The sequence below is a fragment of the Salmo salar genome, chromosome ssa13 (assembly GCF_905237065.1).
Source record: "Salmo salar chromosome ssa13, Ssal_v3.1, whole genome shotgun sequence".
In the NCBI taxonomy this organism is placed as follows: Eukaryota; Metazoa; Chordata; class Actinopteri; order Salmoniformes; family Salmonidae; genus Salmo; species Salmo salar.
Window position 1 is genome coordinate 12,479,666 of NC_059454.1, and position 16,376 is coordinate 12,496,041.

The 16,376-nt window shown below is 48.0% G+C and overlaps 1 protein-coding gene across 1 annotated transcript in view; it reads left to right on the forward strand.

The window, feature by feature from the left end:
- The window catches only part of LOC106566459 (laminin subunit beta-2), a 66,925-nt gene that overhangs the window by 24,886 nt on the left and 25,663 nt on the right, over nucleotides 1–16,376 (forward strand). The window contains exons 5-10 of the mRNA XM_014134514.2: nucleotides 7,577–7,650; nucleotides 7,785–7,973; nucleotides 8,265–8,328; nucleotides 11,859–12,058; nucleotides 12,755–12,875; nucleotides 13,141–13,329. Of these exons, the coding sequence (XP_013989989.2) occupies nucleotides 7,577–7,650; nucleotides 7,785–7,973; nucleotides 8,265–8,328; nucleotides 11,859–12,058; nucleotides 12,755–12,875; nucleotides 13,141–13,329 (837 nt within the window). The remainder of the gene's footprint in view (nucleotides 1–7,576; nucleotides 7,651–7,784; nucleotides 7,974–8,264; nucleotides 8,329–11,858; nucleotides 12,059–12,754; nucleotides 12,876–13,140; nucleotides 13,330–16,376) is intronic.

The window sequence follows — 16,376 nt, forward strand, 5'->3', positions numbered from 1 at the left end:
GACAGCCTGCTTGGTGTTTGCCAAAAGGCACATAAAGGGTTCTCAGACCATGATAAAAAAGATTCTCTGGTCTGATGAAACCAAGATTGAACTCTTTGGCCTGAATGCTAAGCGCCACATCTGGCGGAAACCTGGCACCATCCCTATGGTGAAACATGGTGTTGGCAGCATCATGCTGTGGGGATTTTCTCAATCGACAGTGGACTGAGAGACTAGTCAGGTTTGAGGGAAAGATGAACGGAGCAAAGTACAGAGAGATCCTTGATGAAAACCTGCTCCAGAGCGCTCGGGACCTCAGACTGGGGTGAAGGTTCACCTTCCAACAGTGACATGCTGATAGCCTGTTGCCTGGATTTGAATGGTGAATGGGAGGCGTGCTTCAATTAATATACCAGTTCAGAAATAAAAATAGTAGGCCTAGCTCTTTTTAATTGTGCACCAAAACAGTTTTTAACACATGATTGCATTTATAATTATTGTGCAATGAACAGCCTTATAAAAGCGCAAGTTTTACTCCAGCAGCAACCAGCTGAAGACAACGCAGGAGTGGCTTCGGGACAAGTCTATGAATGGCCTTGAGTGGCCTAGCCAGAACCCGGATTTGAACCCGATCAAACATCTCTGGAAAATAGCTGTGCAGCGACGCTCCCCATCCAACCTGACAGAGCTTGAGATGATCTGTAGAGAGGAATGGGAGAAACTCTCCAAATACAGGTGTGCCAAGCTTGTATTGTCATACCCAAGAAGACTTGAGGCTGTAATCTCTGCCAAAGGAGCTTCAACAAAGTAGTGAGTAAAGGGTCTGAATCCTTTCCGAATGCACTGTACATGTAAATAGGAGTAATAGTGACCAGTAGCAGGATAAATATATATCAATAATCAATGGACAGCAGTGTAATTCAGTAATACATCTAATCAATAGTCATTTTAGCAGCAGCGGAGATTATGTCTGAGTGGGTTGTGACCTGTGGATGGACATAGAGTCAGTGTGGATAGTCTGTGGGAGTGGGAGAGAGCAGTAGTTGTTAGCCATTTAACAGTCTTATGGCCAGGGGACTGAAGCTGTTTAGGAGTCTGTTTGTCTGAGCCTCGATGCTTTGGGTTGGAAGTGTCAATGTGTAGTTCATACATGTATAATCTATGAGCAGAATTACTGTCTTACCTTAAGTAGCCACTAAATCCCTTGTTTGAAAGGAACTGTTTACTGGAAGCTGTACAGCGACGTTTTCCCTACATTTTCTCACACGTGGGCCCGCCCCCTAACGTTTCGAGTTCCAGCCAATGAAGTTCAGCCCCTTGCCATTTGAGTGACAGCTAGCAAGATGCACACACAGCAGAGTGAGAGAGAGAGCAATGACGGCGTGCACGTGTCTGCATTATGTGACGTTTTAATTATCAGAGACTACTGTCTAAAAAGTATACAAAAGTACAGTGAATCCCTTTAAATGTATATACAGCAATTGAACATTGTACAGAAAATAATTCACCATGTTTTCACCATCTTTTGACAAAGTATAGTGAACCATTGACTTTATGGGAAGAAGTGTTTTGTGCTCAATTATCTTTGCCCTCTGCATTGGGTAACATGACATGCCCCCACATGCAGCTGCCTCTGCTGTGAACTCATACAGAAGCTGTATTATTAGAGGCCTAATCTTGGTTCCCACTATTAATAACAGGTCTGCTCAAAGACCAAGGAAGAGATGGGGAGAGGGGGATTGGGAGTGGGTCAGAGGGGGGAGGGGGAGAGAGGGAGGAAGAGAGGGGGACTGGGAGTGGGGGGAATGATGACTGGAGCAAAAAAAAAAGAGAGAGTGAGATATGGGAGGGAGAGGGGGAGAGAGGGAGGGAGGGGGGGAGGGAGAGGGGGAGGGAGAGAGGGAGGGAGGGGGGGAGGGAGGGAGGGAGAGGGGGAGAGAGGGAGGGAGAGGGGGAGAGAGGGAGAGGGGGAGAGGAAGCTACATTGTGTCATGACAGTGAGTTCTGGTAGCTCTGTTCTGGACATCCAGGGATTTTATTCATCCATTCTTAATGGATTCTATTTCTATGGTTCTGGAGGTTCTTCAAAGTCCAGAGGTCCACAGCCTCCATTACACTAAATCACCCTCCATCATAATCTCTCTGCACTGTAGTTTACTCTGCATGGAACAGCCATCAGCCACAGGCCCACAGCTGTGTGTATGGGAATTGGGGGTAATAACAGACCCGGCTGTACCCTGGTTCGGGAACTCCAACAAAGACAGGATCGCGAAAGAGGAGAGAGGAGAGGAGGGAGGGGGAGGGATGGAGTCAGATGAATAGTGGGAAATGAAGAGAGGAGGGCGGGAGGGAGGAAGTCAGATGAATAGTGGGAGTGGGAGAGAAAGAGAGAGAGGAGGGAGGGAGGAAGTCAGATGAATAGTGGGAGAGGGAGAGAAAGAGAGAGAGGAGGGAGGGAGGGAGGGAGTCAGATGAATAGTGGGAGAGGGAGAGAAAGAGAGAGAGGAGGGAGGGAGGGAGCCAGATGAATAGTGGGAGAGGGAGAGAAAGAGAGAGAGGAGGGAGGGAGGGAGGGAGTCAGATGAATAGTGGGAAATGAAGAGAGGAGGGAGGGAGGGAGGAAGTCAGATGAATAGTGGGAGTGGGAGAGAAAGAGAGAGAGGAGGGAGGGAGGAAGTCAGATGAATAGTGGGAGTGGGAGAGAAAGAGAGAGAGGAGGGAGGGAGGGAGGGAGTCAGATGAATAGTGGGAGTGGGAGAGAAAGAGAGAGAGGAGGGAGGGAGGGAGCCAGATGAATAGTGGGAGAGGGAGAGAAAGAGAGAGAGGAGGGAGGGAGGGAGTCAGATGAATAGTGGGAGTGGGAGAGAAAGAGAGAGAGGAGGGAGGGAGGGAGTCAGATGAATAGTGGGGGATGGAGAGAAAGAGAGAGAGGGCGGGAGGGAGGGAGTCAGATGAATAGTGGGAGTGGGAGAGAAAGAGAGAGAGGAGGGAGGGAGGGAGGGAGCCAGATCAATAGTGGGAGAGGGAGAGAAAGAGAGAGAGGAGGGAGGGAGGGAGTCAGATGAATAGTGGGAGTGGGAGAGAAAGAGAGAGAGGAGGGAGGGAGGGAGTCAGATGAATAGTGGGAGAGGGAGAGAAGAGAGGAGGGCGGGAGGGAGGGAGTCAGATGAATAGTGGGAGAGGGAGAGAAAGAGAGAGAGGAGGGAGGGAGGGAGGGAGTCAGATGAATAGTGGGAGAGGGAGAGAAAGAGAGAGAGGAGGGAGGGAGGGAGGGAGCCAGATGAATAGTGGGAGAGGGAGAGAAAGAGAGAGAGGAGGGAGGGAGGGAGCCAGATGAATAGTGGGAGAGGGAGAGAAAGAGAGAGAGGAGGGAGGGAGGGAGGGAGTCAGATGAATAGTGGGGGATGGAGAGAAAGAGGGAGAGGAGGGAGGGAGTCAGATGAATAGTGGGAGAGGGAGAGAAAGAGAGAGGAGGGAGGGAGGGAGGGAGTCAGATGAATAGTGGGAGTGGGAGAGAAAGAGAGAGAGGAGGGAGGGAGGGAGGGAGTCAGATGAATAGTGGGAGAGGGAGAGAAAGAGAGAGAGGAGGGAGGGAGGGAGTCAGATGAATAGTGGGAGAGGGAGAGAAAGAGAGAGAGGAGGGAGGGAGGGAGTCAGATGAATAGTGGGAGAGGGAGAGAAAGAGAGAGAGGAGGGAGGGAGGGAGTCAGATGAATAGTGGGAGATGGAGGGAGGGGAGTCAGATGAATAGTGGGAGAGGGAGAGAAAGAGAGAGAGGAGGGAGGGAGGGAGTCAGATGAATAGTGGGAGATGGAGGGAGGGAGGGAGGGAGGGAGGGAGGGAGGGAGGGAGGGAGTCAGATGAATAGTGGGAGATGGAGGGAGGGAGGGAGGGAGGGAGGGAGGGAGGGAGGGAGGGAGTCAGATGAATAGTGGGAGTGGGAGAGAAAGAGAGAGAGGAGGGAGGGAGGGAGTCAGATGACTAGTGGGAGTGGGAGAGAAAGAGAGAGAGGAGGGAGGGAGGGAGTCAGATGAATAGTGGGGGATGGAGAGAAGAGAGGAGGGCGGGAGGGAGGGAGTCAGATGAATAGTGGGAGAGGGAGAGAAAGAGAGAGAGGAGGGAGGGAGGGAGGGAGCCAGATGAATAGTGGGAGTGGGAGAGAAAGAGAGAGAGGAGGGAGGGAGGGAGCCAGATGAATAGTGGGAGAGGGAGAGAAAGAGAGAGAGGAGGGAGGGAGGGAGGGAGTCAGATGAATAGTGGGAGTGGGAGAGAAAGAGAGAGGAGGGCGGGAGGGAGTCAGATGAATAGTGGGAGAGGGAGAGAAAGAGAGAGAGGAGGGAGGGAGGGAGGGAGCCAGATGAATAGTGGGAGAGGGAGAGAAAGAGAGAGAGGAGGGAGGGAGGGAGTCAGATGAATAGTGGGGGATGGAGAGAAAGAGGGAGAGGAGGGAGGGAGTCAGATAAATAGTGGGAGAGGGAGAGAAAGAGAGAGGAGGGAGGGAGGGAGGGAGTCAGATGAATAGTGGGAGTGGGAGAGAAAGAGAGAGAGGAGGGAGGGAGGGAGTCAGATGAATAGTGGGAGAGGGAGAGAAAGAGAGAGAGGAGGGAGGGAGGGAGTCAGATGAATAGTGGGAGAGGGAGAGAAAGAGAGAGAGGAGGGAGGGAGGGAGTCAGATGAATAGTGGGGATGGAGAGAAAGAGAGAGAGAGGGAGGGAGGGAGTCAGATGAATAGTGGGAGATGGAGGGAGGGAGGGAGGGAGGGAGGGAGGGAGGGAGGGAGGGAGGGAGGGAGGGAGTCAGATGAATAGTGGGAGTGGGAGAGAAAGAGAGAGAGGAGGGAGGGAGGGAGTCAGATGAATAGTGGGAATGGGAGAGAAAGAGAGAGAGGAGGGAGGGAGGGAGTCAGATGAATAGTGGGGGATGGAGAGAAGAGAGGAGGGAGGGAGGGAGGGAGTCAGATGAATAGTGGGAGATGGAGGGAGGGAGGAGAGGAGGGAGGGAGTCAGATGAATAGTGGGAGATGGAGGGAGGGAGGGAGGGAGTCAGATGAATAGTGGGAGATGGAGGGAGGGAGGGAGGAGGGAGTAGTCATGAATAGTGGGAGATGGAGGGAGGGAGGGAGGGAGGGAGTCAGATGAATAGTGGGAGATGGAGGGAGGGAGGGAGGGAGTCAGATGAATAGTGGGAGATGGAGAGGAGGGAGGGAGTCAGATGAATAGTGGGAGATGGAGAGGAGGGAGGGAGTAAGTCAGATGAATAGTGGGAGATAGAGGGAGAGGAGGGAGGGAGTAAGTCAGATGAATAGTGGGAGATGAATAGTGGGAGATGGAGAGGAGGGAGGGAGGGTACATTGAGGGAAGGACAGAAAATTAGATTTTGAGAAATGCTCAGCAATTTTCCTTTGTTAATACAGAGCTCACATACTGCAGACAAAAGTCCAATTTCAGGTCTATGTCTGAGTGATTGACGACTGTGGACCACTAGAGCACTGCCTGTACTCTGTGTAGAACACTGAGAGGCGGGAGACAGGAAACAGTCACTATTTTTACTCCCTGTCTCCATGGTGGATCTGGCAGAACTTTAGAGTATTTGAGATGGAGCACAGTGGGATGCTTGTACTATAGGCCTTGACAACAGTTCCTGTGGCCCTCGCATGAGGCCCCCTCTTGTACTGAGGGATTGGAGTGGAAGGCTGGGTTGGGTCGATACCTTATGTCCACTGGACTGGAGAGCAGCGTGGCCCACTTCTACAAGGTTTTTCATTGCAGGACCGGTACCGGTTGGCTATTAGAAGGATGTGTGAGTGGGTTGTTTCCGTTGGTGGAGTGTACCAGTTACTATTTGCTCTCCGTTAGCCAAGCCTCACAACAGCAGTGATGGGAAAAATCCAGAGCACTATTTGTTGTGTTCCCTCTCCCACTCTACAGCTCTTTCTCTCTCTTTTCTTCCCTTACCTTCTCTTTGCTCCTTTTTTCCCTGCGTAGGTCTCTCCCTCTCTCTTTCTCTCCCTCTCCATCTCTTTCTCTCCCTCTCCTTCACCCTGACTTCTTGTCTCTCGCACACCCTGTCTCTCATTTCCTCTCACTCTGTTTCCTTCCTGTTTAAGCCATTCATTAATGAGCACAGGTTATGGTTCACAGACTCACAGCCCCAACCGCCTAGATCCAGTTTGACCTCTCTGTGTGTACATGTCAGGATGTTCTATGAATCTCCAAAAGATTCCTGAGACCCTCTCTGTCTTAATTCCGTGACTTATTTGCTTTTTTCACAGTTATGTCTCACTACACTTTTTATGTAACCTTTATTTAACTAGGCAAGTCAGTTAAGGACATATTCTTATTTACAATGACAGCCTACCCCGGCCAAACGGACGAAGCTGGGCCAATTGTGCGCCGCCCTATGGGACTCCCAATCATGGCCCAGTTGTGATACAGCCTGGAATCGAACCAGGGTCTGTAGTGACGCCTCTAGCACTGCGATGAAGTGCCTTAGACCGCTGCGCCACTCTGGAGCCCTACAGTACACTACAACACACTACACCACACCACACCACACCTCACCACACCATACCACACCACACCACACCACACCACACTACACCTCACCACACCACACCACACCACACCACACCTTGCCTGCCTGAGGGGTAGCTAGCTAGTGCTGTTAATGTTGACCTGCCACACATGAAGCTGTACTCTCTCACTATCTCTCTCATTTTTTAATGTGCTGAGTTATGGATTTAATCGTTGTCTTACTGCTGTTTGTACTCACTTCAGAATGCATTTGAATATCAGAAAGAAGCTCCTCAAAGCACTTAGCTTCATGAGCATGTGTTTAGGGTGTTCTCAGAGGATTCCCTTTGAGCTACGTTGTGGCCTGTCGACAAATTAGCTGTTAGAAATTTGCAATGGGACTTTTTGCTCTGGTTATTATGTTATTTACTGTGTTGTAGCAGTTACATGTTCCAGCTGCTAGAAGGGGAATACCCGCTTGGCATTCTGGTTATTATGTTATTTACTGTGTTGTAGCAGTTACATGTTCCAGCTGCTAGAAGGGGAATACCCGCTTGGCATTCTGGTTATTATGTTATTTACTGTGTTGTAGCAGTTACATGTTCCAGCTGCTAGAAGGGGAATACCCATTTGGCATAAGGCATAACCCCCCCCCTACTGGAACTCAAGACTCTTTCTCTCCCAATTCATTGTGAATAGCAGCCCAACTCAAATGGTTCCCCAGGATGGATGGTGATGAGGAAGTGTATGGGCTTAGCCATGTGGTGGACCATGTCTCTAGCTGAGACGTGAATGTTTTTTTTCCTGTTCAGATGCCATTACTCAAGTCAAGAGACAGACAGGGGGTTCCTTTACATTTCCTGTAACAGACAGATTGACAGGATGAATGACAGGTTGAATAAATGTACTTAAATATATTTAATAGCAACACCATAAAGCTTGACATAACCTCTCTCTCCCTCTCTCCCTCTCTCTCTCTCCCTCTCTCCCTCTCTCCCTCCCTCTCCCTCTCTCTCTCTCTCTCTCTCTCCCTCTCCCTCTCTCTCTCCATCTCCCTCTCTCTCTCTCTCTCGTTTTGTCTTCAGGAAAGCCTGATGTCTTCATTCAACTGGACCTTGAGGCAGAATTCCATTTCACTCATCTAATCATGACCTTCAAGGTGAGACACGCCACGCAGCACTTAAAGTAGTAACCTTTAGAACTGTGTTAAATGTATGCATCCTATGGAAATGCTCTGTGTCTTCATCAAATGTGTCTACACACATCTCATCTCCTTCCTCACCTGCCACGCAGACGTTTCGCCCAGCAGCCATGGTGATTGAGCGATCGGCAGATTTTGGACGTAACTGGCAGGTCTACCGCTACTTTGCCTACGACTGTGCCTCGGTCTTCCCCGGGATATCCAAAGGTCCCCTGCGCAAGGTGGATGATGTCACCTGTGAGTCCCGCTACTCTGACATCGAGCCGTCCACGGAGGGAGAGGTGAGTCTGATTGGCTAGAGATATAGAGAATCACTTTTACTAGTGTTCTATAATAATATAAGTACCCTGTAATATATGCCATTTAGTAGACGCCTTTATTCAAAGCGACTTAGTCATGGGTGCATACATTTTGCGTATCGGTGACCCCAGGAATCGAACCCACAATCCTGGCCTTACAAGCACCATTCTCTACCAACTGAGCCTTACAGGACATACAGTATATACACTCTGAATATATCTAGAAATGTAGATGTCATTCAAGCACCTGTCGTGTCCCTCGTCTTCTTCCAGGCCATCTACAGAGTTTTGGACCCTGCCATCCGCATTGAGGACCCCTACAGCCCCAACATTCAGAGTAAGAGACCCTCAGCAGTCACTATAACTGGCAACCGCTTACTCCATGTAAAGCCAAACTCACATAGCCTACATCAGGGCTGTCCAACCCTGTTCCTGGAGAGCTACCGTCCTGTAGGTTTTCACTCCAACCCTCCTCTAGTGCACCTGATTCTAATAATTAGCTGGTTGATAAGCTGAATCAGGTTAGTTACAACTGGGGTTGGACTGAAAACCTACAGGACGGTAGCTTTCCAGGAACAGGGTTGGAGAACCCTGGTGTGAACCTACAGGAGGGTAGCTCTCCAGGAACAGGGTTGGAGAACCCTGGTGTGAACCTACAGGAGGGTAGCTCTCCAGGAACAGGGTTGGAGAACCCTGGTGTGAACGTACAGGAGGGTAGCTCTCCAGGAACAGGGTTGGAGAACCCTGGTGTGAACCTACAGGAGGGTAGATCTCCAGGAACAGGATTGGAGAACCCTGGTGTGAACCTATAGGAGTGTAGCTCTCCAGGAACAGGGTTGGAGAACCCTGGCGTGAACCTACAGGAGGGTAGCTCTCCAGGAACAGGGTTGGAGAGCCCTGGTGTGAACCTACAGGAGGGTAGCTCTCCAGGAACAGGGTTGGAGAACCCTGGCCTACATGATACAGCAACTGCCACCCTGCCATATGCTAATATCAATCAGCCATGCTCATACAATCCCTAAACATAATGGACCATGACGGGCTGCTCTGCTTTCTGATCTGGGGTCTGACGCCTTGTCTACTATGGGAAAGTAGCGGAATGTAAAAACCAGCTGCTGTCTCTCCCCCACACAAGCTGTCCCTTATGTTTTGACTGGCACGGCTTCACTGTTTCCCCAGGAACAAGAGCAGCCTTTCCTAAGTAGTGCCAGGGGAGGTTCTGTTCTTAAGAGTCTTAATAAAACCAAGGTACAGGTTGACCCTGACCCTTTAACTGGATATGTTTCCACGTTGTCCAGACGGACACACTCTGAATGAGTAGCTAGCGCACTGCCAAGCTCATTAATAATCTCCACTTGTTTAAGGGAACTTGAGTTTAAGTCACTCATTAGCTCTCCCTTATGGTACATAGTTACGGTAACTCTTTGGCGATATCGGCTTTAGCTCCAGTTTGACAGAGAGAGCGCGGGAGAGAGAGAGACACATTTTGAGAGCGTTCAGTGATTTAAAGTGCTGAAACCTGGTGTGTTCCTGCTTGCGTGCCACAGAATATCAACACGGACGGAAGATGTCTTTAGAGGAGGGCGATATGAAGCCTGACTGTCAGGAGTGGTATACAGTTACAGAATGCCTATGGTTTAGGATAGTTTAGTTTGAGCACTTTCCCATGCAGAGATCCTCCACAGCAAGATAGCTTAAAGAGGATCGAGGTAATCCTGCCAGGGATGTTGGGGGAACTATGGGCAGAAGGTACTGTACATTAGTATGTTAATAATAACAATCAGTGGCCTGACTGATGCTCATAAGAGTTGGACATGGTTTGTTGTGGTCCTGGCAAAAGCCTGATATTCCACAAAGTCCTGTGGAACAGTGGAACTTATTGAAGGGAGTGGTGTTTTGCCTGTCAAGGTCCAGAGAACAGACCTCTTCTGTGTGTGAGAAAGGATACGCTCAGATAGGCCGGGAGCACTGATAGGAGCACTGGATTTGAGGCAGCCCCTCTCACCTGTTTCTCGTTTTCAGTGTAGTTGAATGTAACAGAGTAGCTCTACACTAATCTCTCTCTGTTCTTCTTTTACTTTCGTTAATGAAACAGTAACTGTTGATCTGTATGGTAGTCAAATAGAGGGAGGTAATGGAAGAAACCACACAAAGAATACTAAAATGTATTTCGTCAGAGTATAGTGAAGGTAGCCGCCTCAAAACACAGCTTTTTAGCTTAGAGGTGTGAATATTGGGACTTCTTTCAACATTATAAACCTCCCCTGTTGTGACATCATTACTTCCACCTTCCATACACTGTAAATGCAACAATGCAACTTTGACACAAATCAGTTACTTTGACCACTTTCGGAACAAGTTAGACAAAAATGTAGAGGGTATGACATCTTTGTTCTCTTCTCTGCTATTCTAATCTGCAATCGGAACAGAAATGTATTGTACAGATCTAACGATATACAGCTGTTTAAGTAATCACATCAACAACTTTTCGTCTTAAGTTTTTCAAACAACTGGCGTTTTGACCAACTGGAAAAAAATACCAAAAGTATCTACTACCAATCAAGGTAGCACATCAACTCATTTCGCTAACTTCCCACTGTTGAATTAACTGCCATGGAACATTTCAGGACTTTCAAATTATAACAATGGGGGAGCACATTCTCAGCGTGAGACAATGAGTAAACGTTGTGACTTTTGACGCTAGTCAGCTACCTTGACCACTTTTCCCAACAAAAACTTAACCGGTATGGCACCTTGGTCTACTTTTCTGATATTTAAATCTGATATCAGAACAGCAATAGTTAAGCCCAATTATTCCCCCACCTCCCACAGACACAGACACCATCCACACCTTCAACCATACAGGTCATTCGTTTATCATACCAATCAGTCCAATTTAACCTCGTTTTATCCCTTCATCCCTCCATCCATTAGGTCTTCCATGCCTGTATCATTCATTTATTTATCTATCCATTTATTTATCTATCTAGTCATAACTTTATTTTAACAGTTTTATCCTTTGGTATTGGTATTTTATTAAGATTTGATTATGAAGTTAATGTATGGTTGAAGTAAGGGATAACGTTTTTTTTTTTTTTAAACTTCACCAATGTCTCCTTGTATTCTGTCCTCTATTTTTACAGCTTACTGTGGTATTCTAGTAGGAAACTGTATACACGTGTAGTAGGCTAGTCTGAGTGTAATTATTTGTGATGAAATATGTGTTCTAACTGCCCAACAATCCAAATTAAGAAGGTTGATAGTGTAGTCTGTCAAAGTAATTAGACCAATTATTTTTACTACATTTAACATTGACTATATTAACTTCTTGGCTTAAATAAAACATTTTAAACTTCTTCCACTACCACAAAAAATACTTATAAAGAGTAAAAAGCAAGTCCCACCAATTTTTATTCATGGGAAATGACCATCTAGTTTGTGTTTAAACGCTAAGTTGAAGTGGAGAGAGAAGGAGAGAGAGGAAAGGTGAACAAGGTGAAATATCTGTTGATGTACCCCTGAGCAAGGTACTTAGCCTAAATTTGTTCCAGGGGTGCCGTACTACTATGGCTAACCCTGTAACACAACACATTTCACTGTACTTATCCGGTGTACTGTATGTGACAATAAAACATATATTTTTTTAATCCATAACCATGCACTGAAACACAGCCTATAACACTCAGAAACTGACGCTCAGGGCTGTCATAATTGATGGTATAATTGATGGTTTAGCGGGAGCCTTTCCTTTGACTTTGAAGGATAGGAATTAGGATGTTCATATAGCTTGTTGTATACCTCCTAATCTGTCTGTCTCGCCCCTCCCCCTTCCTTCCTCTCTTCTCGTCCTCTGCCTGCATCGTGTAGATCAGCTGAAGATCACTAACCTGCGTGTGAACTTCACCAAGCTGCACACCCTGGGTGACAACCTGCTGGACTCCCGCGTGGAGATCAAGGAGAAGTACTACTACGCCATGTACGAGCTGATCGTCCGCGGCAACTGCTTCTGCTATGGCCACGCCTCCGAGTGTGCCCCCATCGATGGGATCAAGGATGAGGAGGGCATGGTGAGTAAGTTAAGGAACACAGCACTGCCCCCGTGCTGTATGGAGGAAGAACTACCCTATAAAGATTGCTGTTCTCTGAAAACAGAGGTAACTATGCAAAGGGAGTTAGAATGGGAGGGTTTGTTTAGGATTCTCTGGGACTAATTCAGCCTCTCTGTCTCTCAGGTCCACGAGAGGGTTTGTTTAGGATTCTCTGGGACTAATTCAGCCTCTCTGTCTCTCAGGTCCACGAGAGGGTTTGTTTAGGATTCTCTGGGACTAATTCAGCCTCTCTGTCTCTCAGGTCCACGAGAGGGTTTGTTTAGGATTCTCTGGGACTAATTCAGCCTCTCTGTCTCTCAGGTCCACGAGAGGGTTTGTTTAGGATTCTCTGGGACTAATTCAGCCTCTCTGTCTCTCAGGTCCACGAGAGGGTGTGTTTAGGATTCTCTGGGACTAATTCAGCCTCTCTGTCTCTCAGGTCCACGAGAGGGTTTGTTTAGGATTCTCTGGGACTAATTCAGCCTCTCTGTCTCTCAGGTCCACGAGAGGGTGTGTTTAGGATTCTCTGGGACTAATTCAGCCTCTCTGTCTCTCAGGTCCACGAGAGGGTGTGTTTAGGATTCTCTGGGACTAATTCAGCCTCTCTGTCTCTCAGGTCCACGGGAGGGTTTGTTTAGGATTCTCTGGGACTAATTCAGCCTCTCTGTCTCACAGGTCCATGGGAGGTGTGTGTGTAAGCACAACACCAAGGGTCTGAACTGTGAGCTGTGTGACGACTTCCATAACGACGTGCCCTGGAGACCGGCTGAGGGACGCAACACCAACGCCTGCAAGAGTGAGTGGTGGTGGAGCACACCATGAGAAGAAACATCTCTTATCTGCAACACATCACTGATTATTATAATGAGCACACCAGTCAAAAGTCATAACCAAAGGAATGAGACTCCAATCTTGATTACCATAACAAGAAACATTACATTTCTTATTCATCTCCTACTCATCAGTTACTCATCACACAGCAGCAGTCATAATCCAATAGAATGCGATTGTAATCAAATCTTAATTTCGTGTTTTAATATATGTCCTTTTGTCTCTCCCAGAATGCAACTGTAACGGTCACTCCAACCAGTGTCACTTTGACATGGCGGTGTACCTGGCCACAGGCAATGCCAACGGTGGCGTCTGTGACGACTGTCTCCACAACACCATGGGACGCACCTGTGAGATGTGTAAACCCTTCTATTACCTGAACCCCAGCAGGGACATCAGAGATCCAGGAGTCTGTAGTGGTGAGTAGAGGGGGTCTGGAATAAAATACATCAGAGATCCAGGAGTCTGTAGTGGTGAGTAGAGGGGGTCTGGAATAAAATACATCAGAGATCCAGGAGTCTGTAGTGGTGAGTAGAGGGGGTCTGGAATAAAATACATCAGAGATCCAGGAGTCTGTAGTGGTGAGTAGAGGGGGTCTGGAATAAAATACATCAGAGATCCAGGAGTCTGTAGTGGTGAGTAGAGGGGGTCTGGAATAAAATACATCAGAGATCCAGGAGTCTGTAGTGGTGAGTAGAGGGGGTCTGGAATAAAATACATCAGAGATCCAGGAGTCTGTAGTGGTGAGTAGAGGGGGTCTGGAATAAAATACATCAGAGATCCAGGAGTCTGTAGTGGTGAGTAGAGGGGGTCTGGAATAAAATACATCAGAGACCCAGGAGTCTGTAGTGGTGAGTAGAGGGGGTCTGGAATAAAATACATCAGAGATCCAGGAGTCTGTAGTGGTGAGTAGAGGGGGTCTGTAATAAAATACATCAGAGATCCAGGAGTCTGTAGTGGTGAGTAGAGGGGGTCTGGAATAAAATACATCAGAGACCCAGGAGTCTGTAGTGGTGAGTAGAGGGGGTCTGGAATAAAATACATCAGAGACCCAGGAGTCTGTAGTGGTGAGTAGAGGGGGTCTGGAATAAGATACATCAGAGATCCAGGAGTCTGTAGTGGTGAGTAGAGGGGGTCGACTGATTGCGTCTCAGGGCAGGGACATAGGAACTGTGTGTGTATTTCTTATATTATCATACTGTGTATGAGTGATGATAGGTACCTATGAAGGTTATTTTCTCTTTGAAACCCTGCTATCACTTTAGGTCCAGGAGATTTTGCATTTACATGTTTTCTCAGTAGTGCGTACAAGTGTATGTGTGTGTCCGTGATGGTTATTAAAGCTGAGATCTGCAGGTGAGACGGAGCCACTGGTCGCCCCGCAGGCGCATTTGTTATTGTTTTTATTTTGTTTATAAAAGGAGGAGAGGAGTGTCCAGCATCTTGGTACAAAGAACATATTCTATTTACAAAAAGAGGAGAGCAGCGTCAAGCATCTTGGCTCAAAGAACATATTATTTTTATAAGAGGACAGGAGCGTCAAGCATCTTGGTACAAAAGAACATATTATGTTTATAAGAGGAGAGCAGCGTCAAGCATCTTGGTACAAAGAACATATTCTGTTCATAAAAGGAGGAGAGGAGCATTCAGCATCTTGGTACAAAAACATCATAGTACATATTTACTGTTCTATTGTGCTTGCGATGATGTCAGAGGGGAAAAAACATTGGTGGTTGTTGTCATAACACTCCTGTGATGATCTGAAGGATCAGGTTACAGTGGGTTCTCTCTACAGCTTGCTCTCTCTCTCTCTCCTAGAGGGGGAATGTCATGACTCTCCTGTGATGATCTGAAGGATCAGGTTACAGTGGGTCCGCTCTACAGCGTGCTCTCTCTCCTAGAGGGGGAATGTCATGACTCTCCTGTGATGATCTGAAGGATCAGGTTACAGTGGGTTCTCTCTACAGCGTGCTCTCTCTCCTAGAGGGGGAATGTCATGACTCTCCTGTGATGATCTGAAGGATCAGGTTACAGTGGGTTCTCTCTACAGCGTGCTCTCTCTCTCCTAGAGGGGGAATGTCATGACTCTCCTGTGATGATCTGAAGGATCAGGTTACAGTGGGTTCTCTCTACAGCGTGCTCTCTCTCCTAGAGGGGGAATGTCATGACTCTCCTGTGATGATCTGAAGGATCAGGTTACAGTGGGTTCTCTCTACAGCGTGCTCTCTCTCCTAGAGGGGGAATGTCATGACTCTCCTGTGATGATCTGAAGGATCAGGTTACAGTGGGTCCGCTCTACAGCGTGCTCTCTCTCCTAGAGGGGGAATGTCATGACTCTCCTGTGATGATCTGAAGGATCAGGTTACAGTGGGTTCTCTCTACAGCGTGCTCTCTCTCCTAGAGGGGGAATGTTATGACTCTCCTGTGATGATCTGAAGGATCAGGTTACAGTGGGTCCGCTCTACAGCGTGCTCTCTCTCCCTAGAGGGGGAATGTCATGACTCTCCTGTGATGATCTGAAGGATCAGGTTACAGTGGGTTCTCTCTACAGCGTGCTCTCTCTCCTAGAGGGGGGAATGTTATGACTCTCCTGTGATGATCTGAAGGATCAGGTTACAGTGGGTCCGCTCTACAGCGTGCTCTCTCTCCTAGAGGGGGAATGTCATGACTCTCCTGTGATGATCTGAAGGATCAGGTTACAGTGGGTCCTCTCTACAGCGTGCTCTCTCTCCTAGAGGGGGAATGTCATGACTCTCCTGTGACGATCTGAAGGATCAGGTTACAGTGGGTTCTCTCTACAGCGTGCTCTCTCTCCTAGAGGGGGAATGTCATGACTCTCCTGTGACGATCTGAAGGATCAGGTTACAGTGGGTTCTCTCTACAGCGTGCTCTCTCTCCTAGAGGGGGGAATGTCATGACTCTCCTGTGACGATCTGAAGGATCAGGTTACAGTGGGTTCTCTCTACAGCGTGCTCTCTCTCCTAGAGGGGGAATGTCATGACTCTCCTGTGATGATCTGAAGGATCAGGTTACAGTGGGTTCTCTCTACAGCGTGCTCTCTCTCCTAGAGGGGGAATGTCATGACTCTCCTGTGATGATCTGAAGGATCAGGTTACAGTGGGTTCTCTCTACAGCGTGCTCTCTCTCCTAGAGGGGGAATGTCATGACTCTCCTGTGACGATCTGAAGGAGCGTGCTCTCTCTCCTAGAGGGGGAGAGCGGGAAGTTGGTGATTAAACAAGAAACTATTTGTGAACATATGTAATGTGATGTTAACCTTCTAAATGAGAGTATAGATTGTCATATAAAGTTTAACCAGTCAGTGGCCACACCCCCATGAGCCCATACATCACATTAGGCATCATAGAACCGCCCCTTCTTCCTGTCACGGTTGTCATCGGATGAAGCGGACCTAAGTGCAGCGTGATTATCGTTCCACATATTTATTGAACTGTGAAACTATGCGA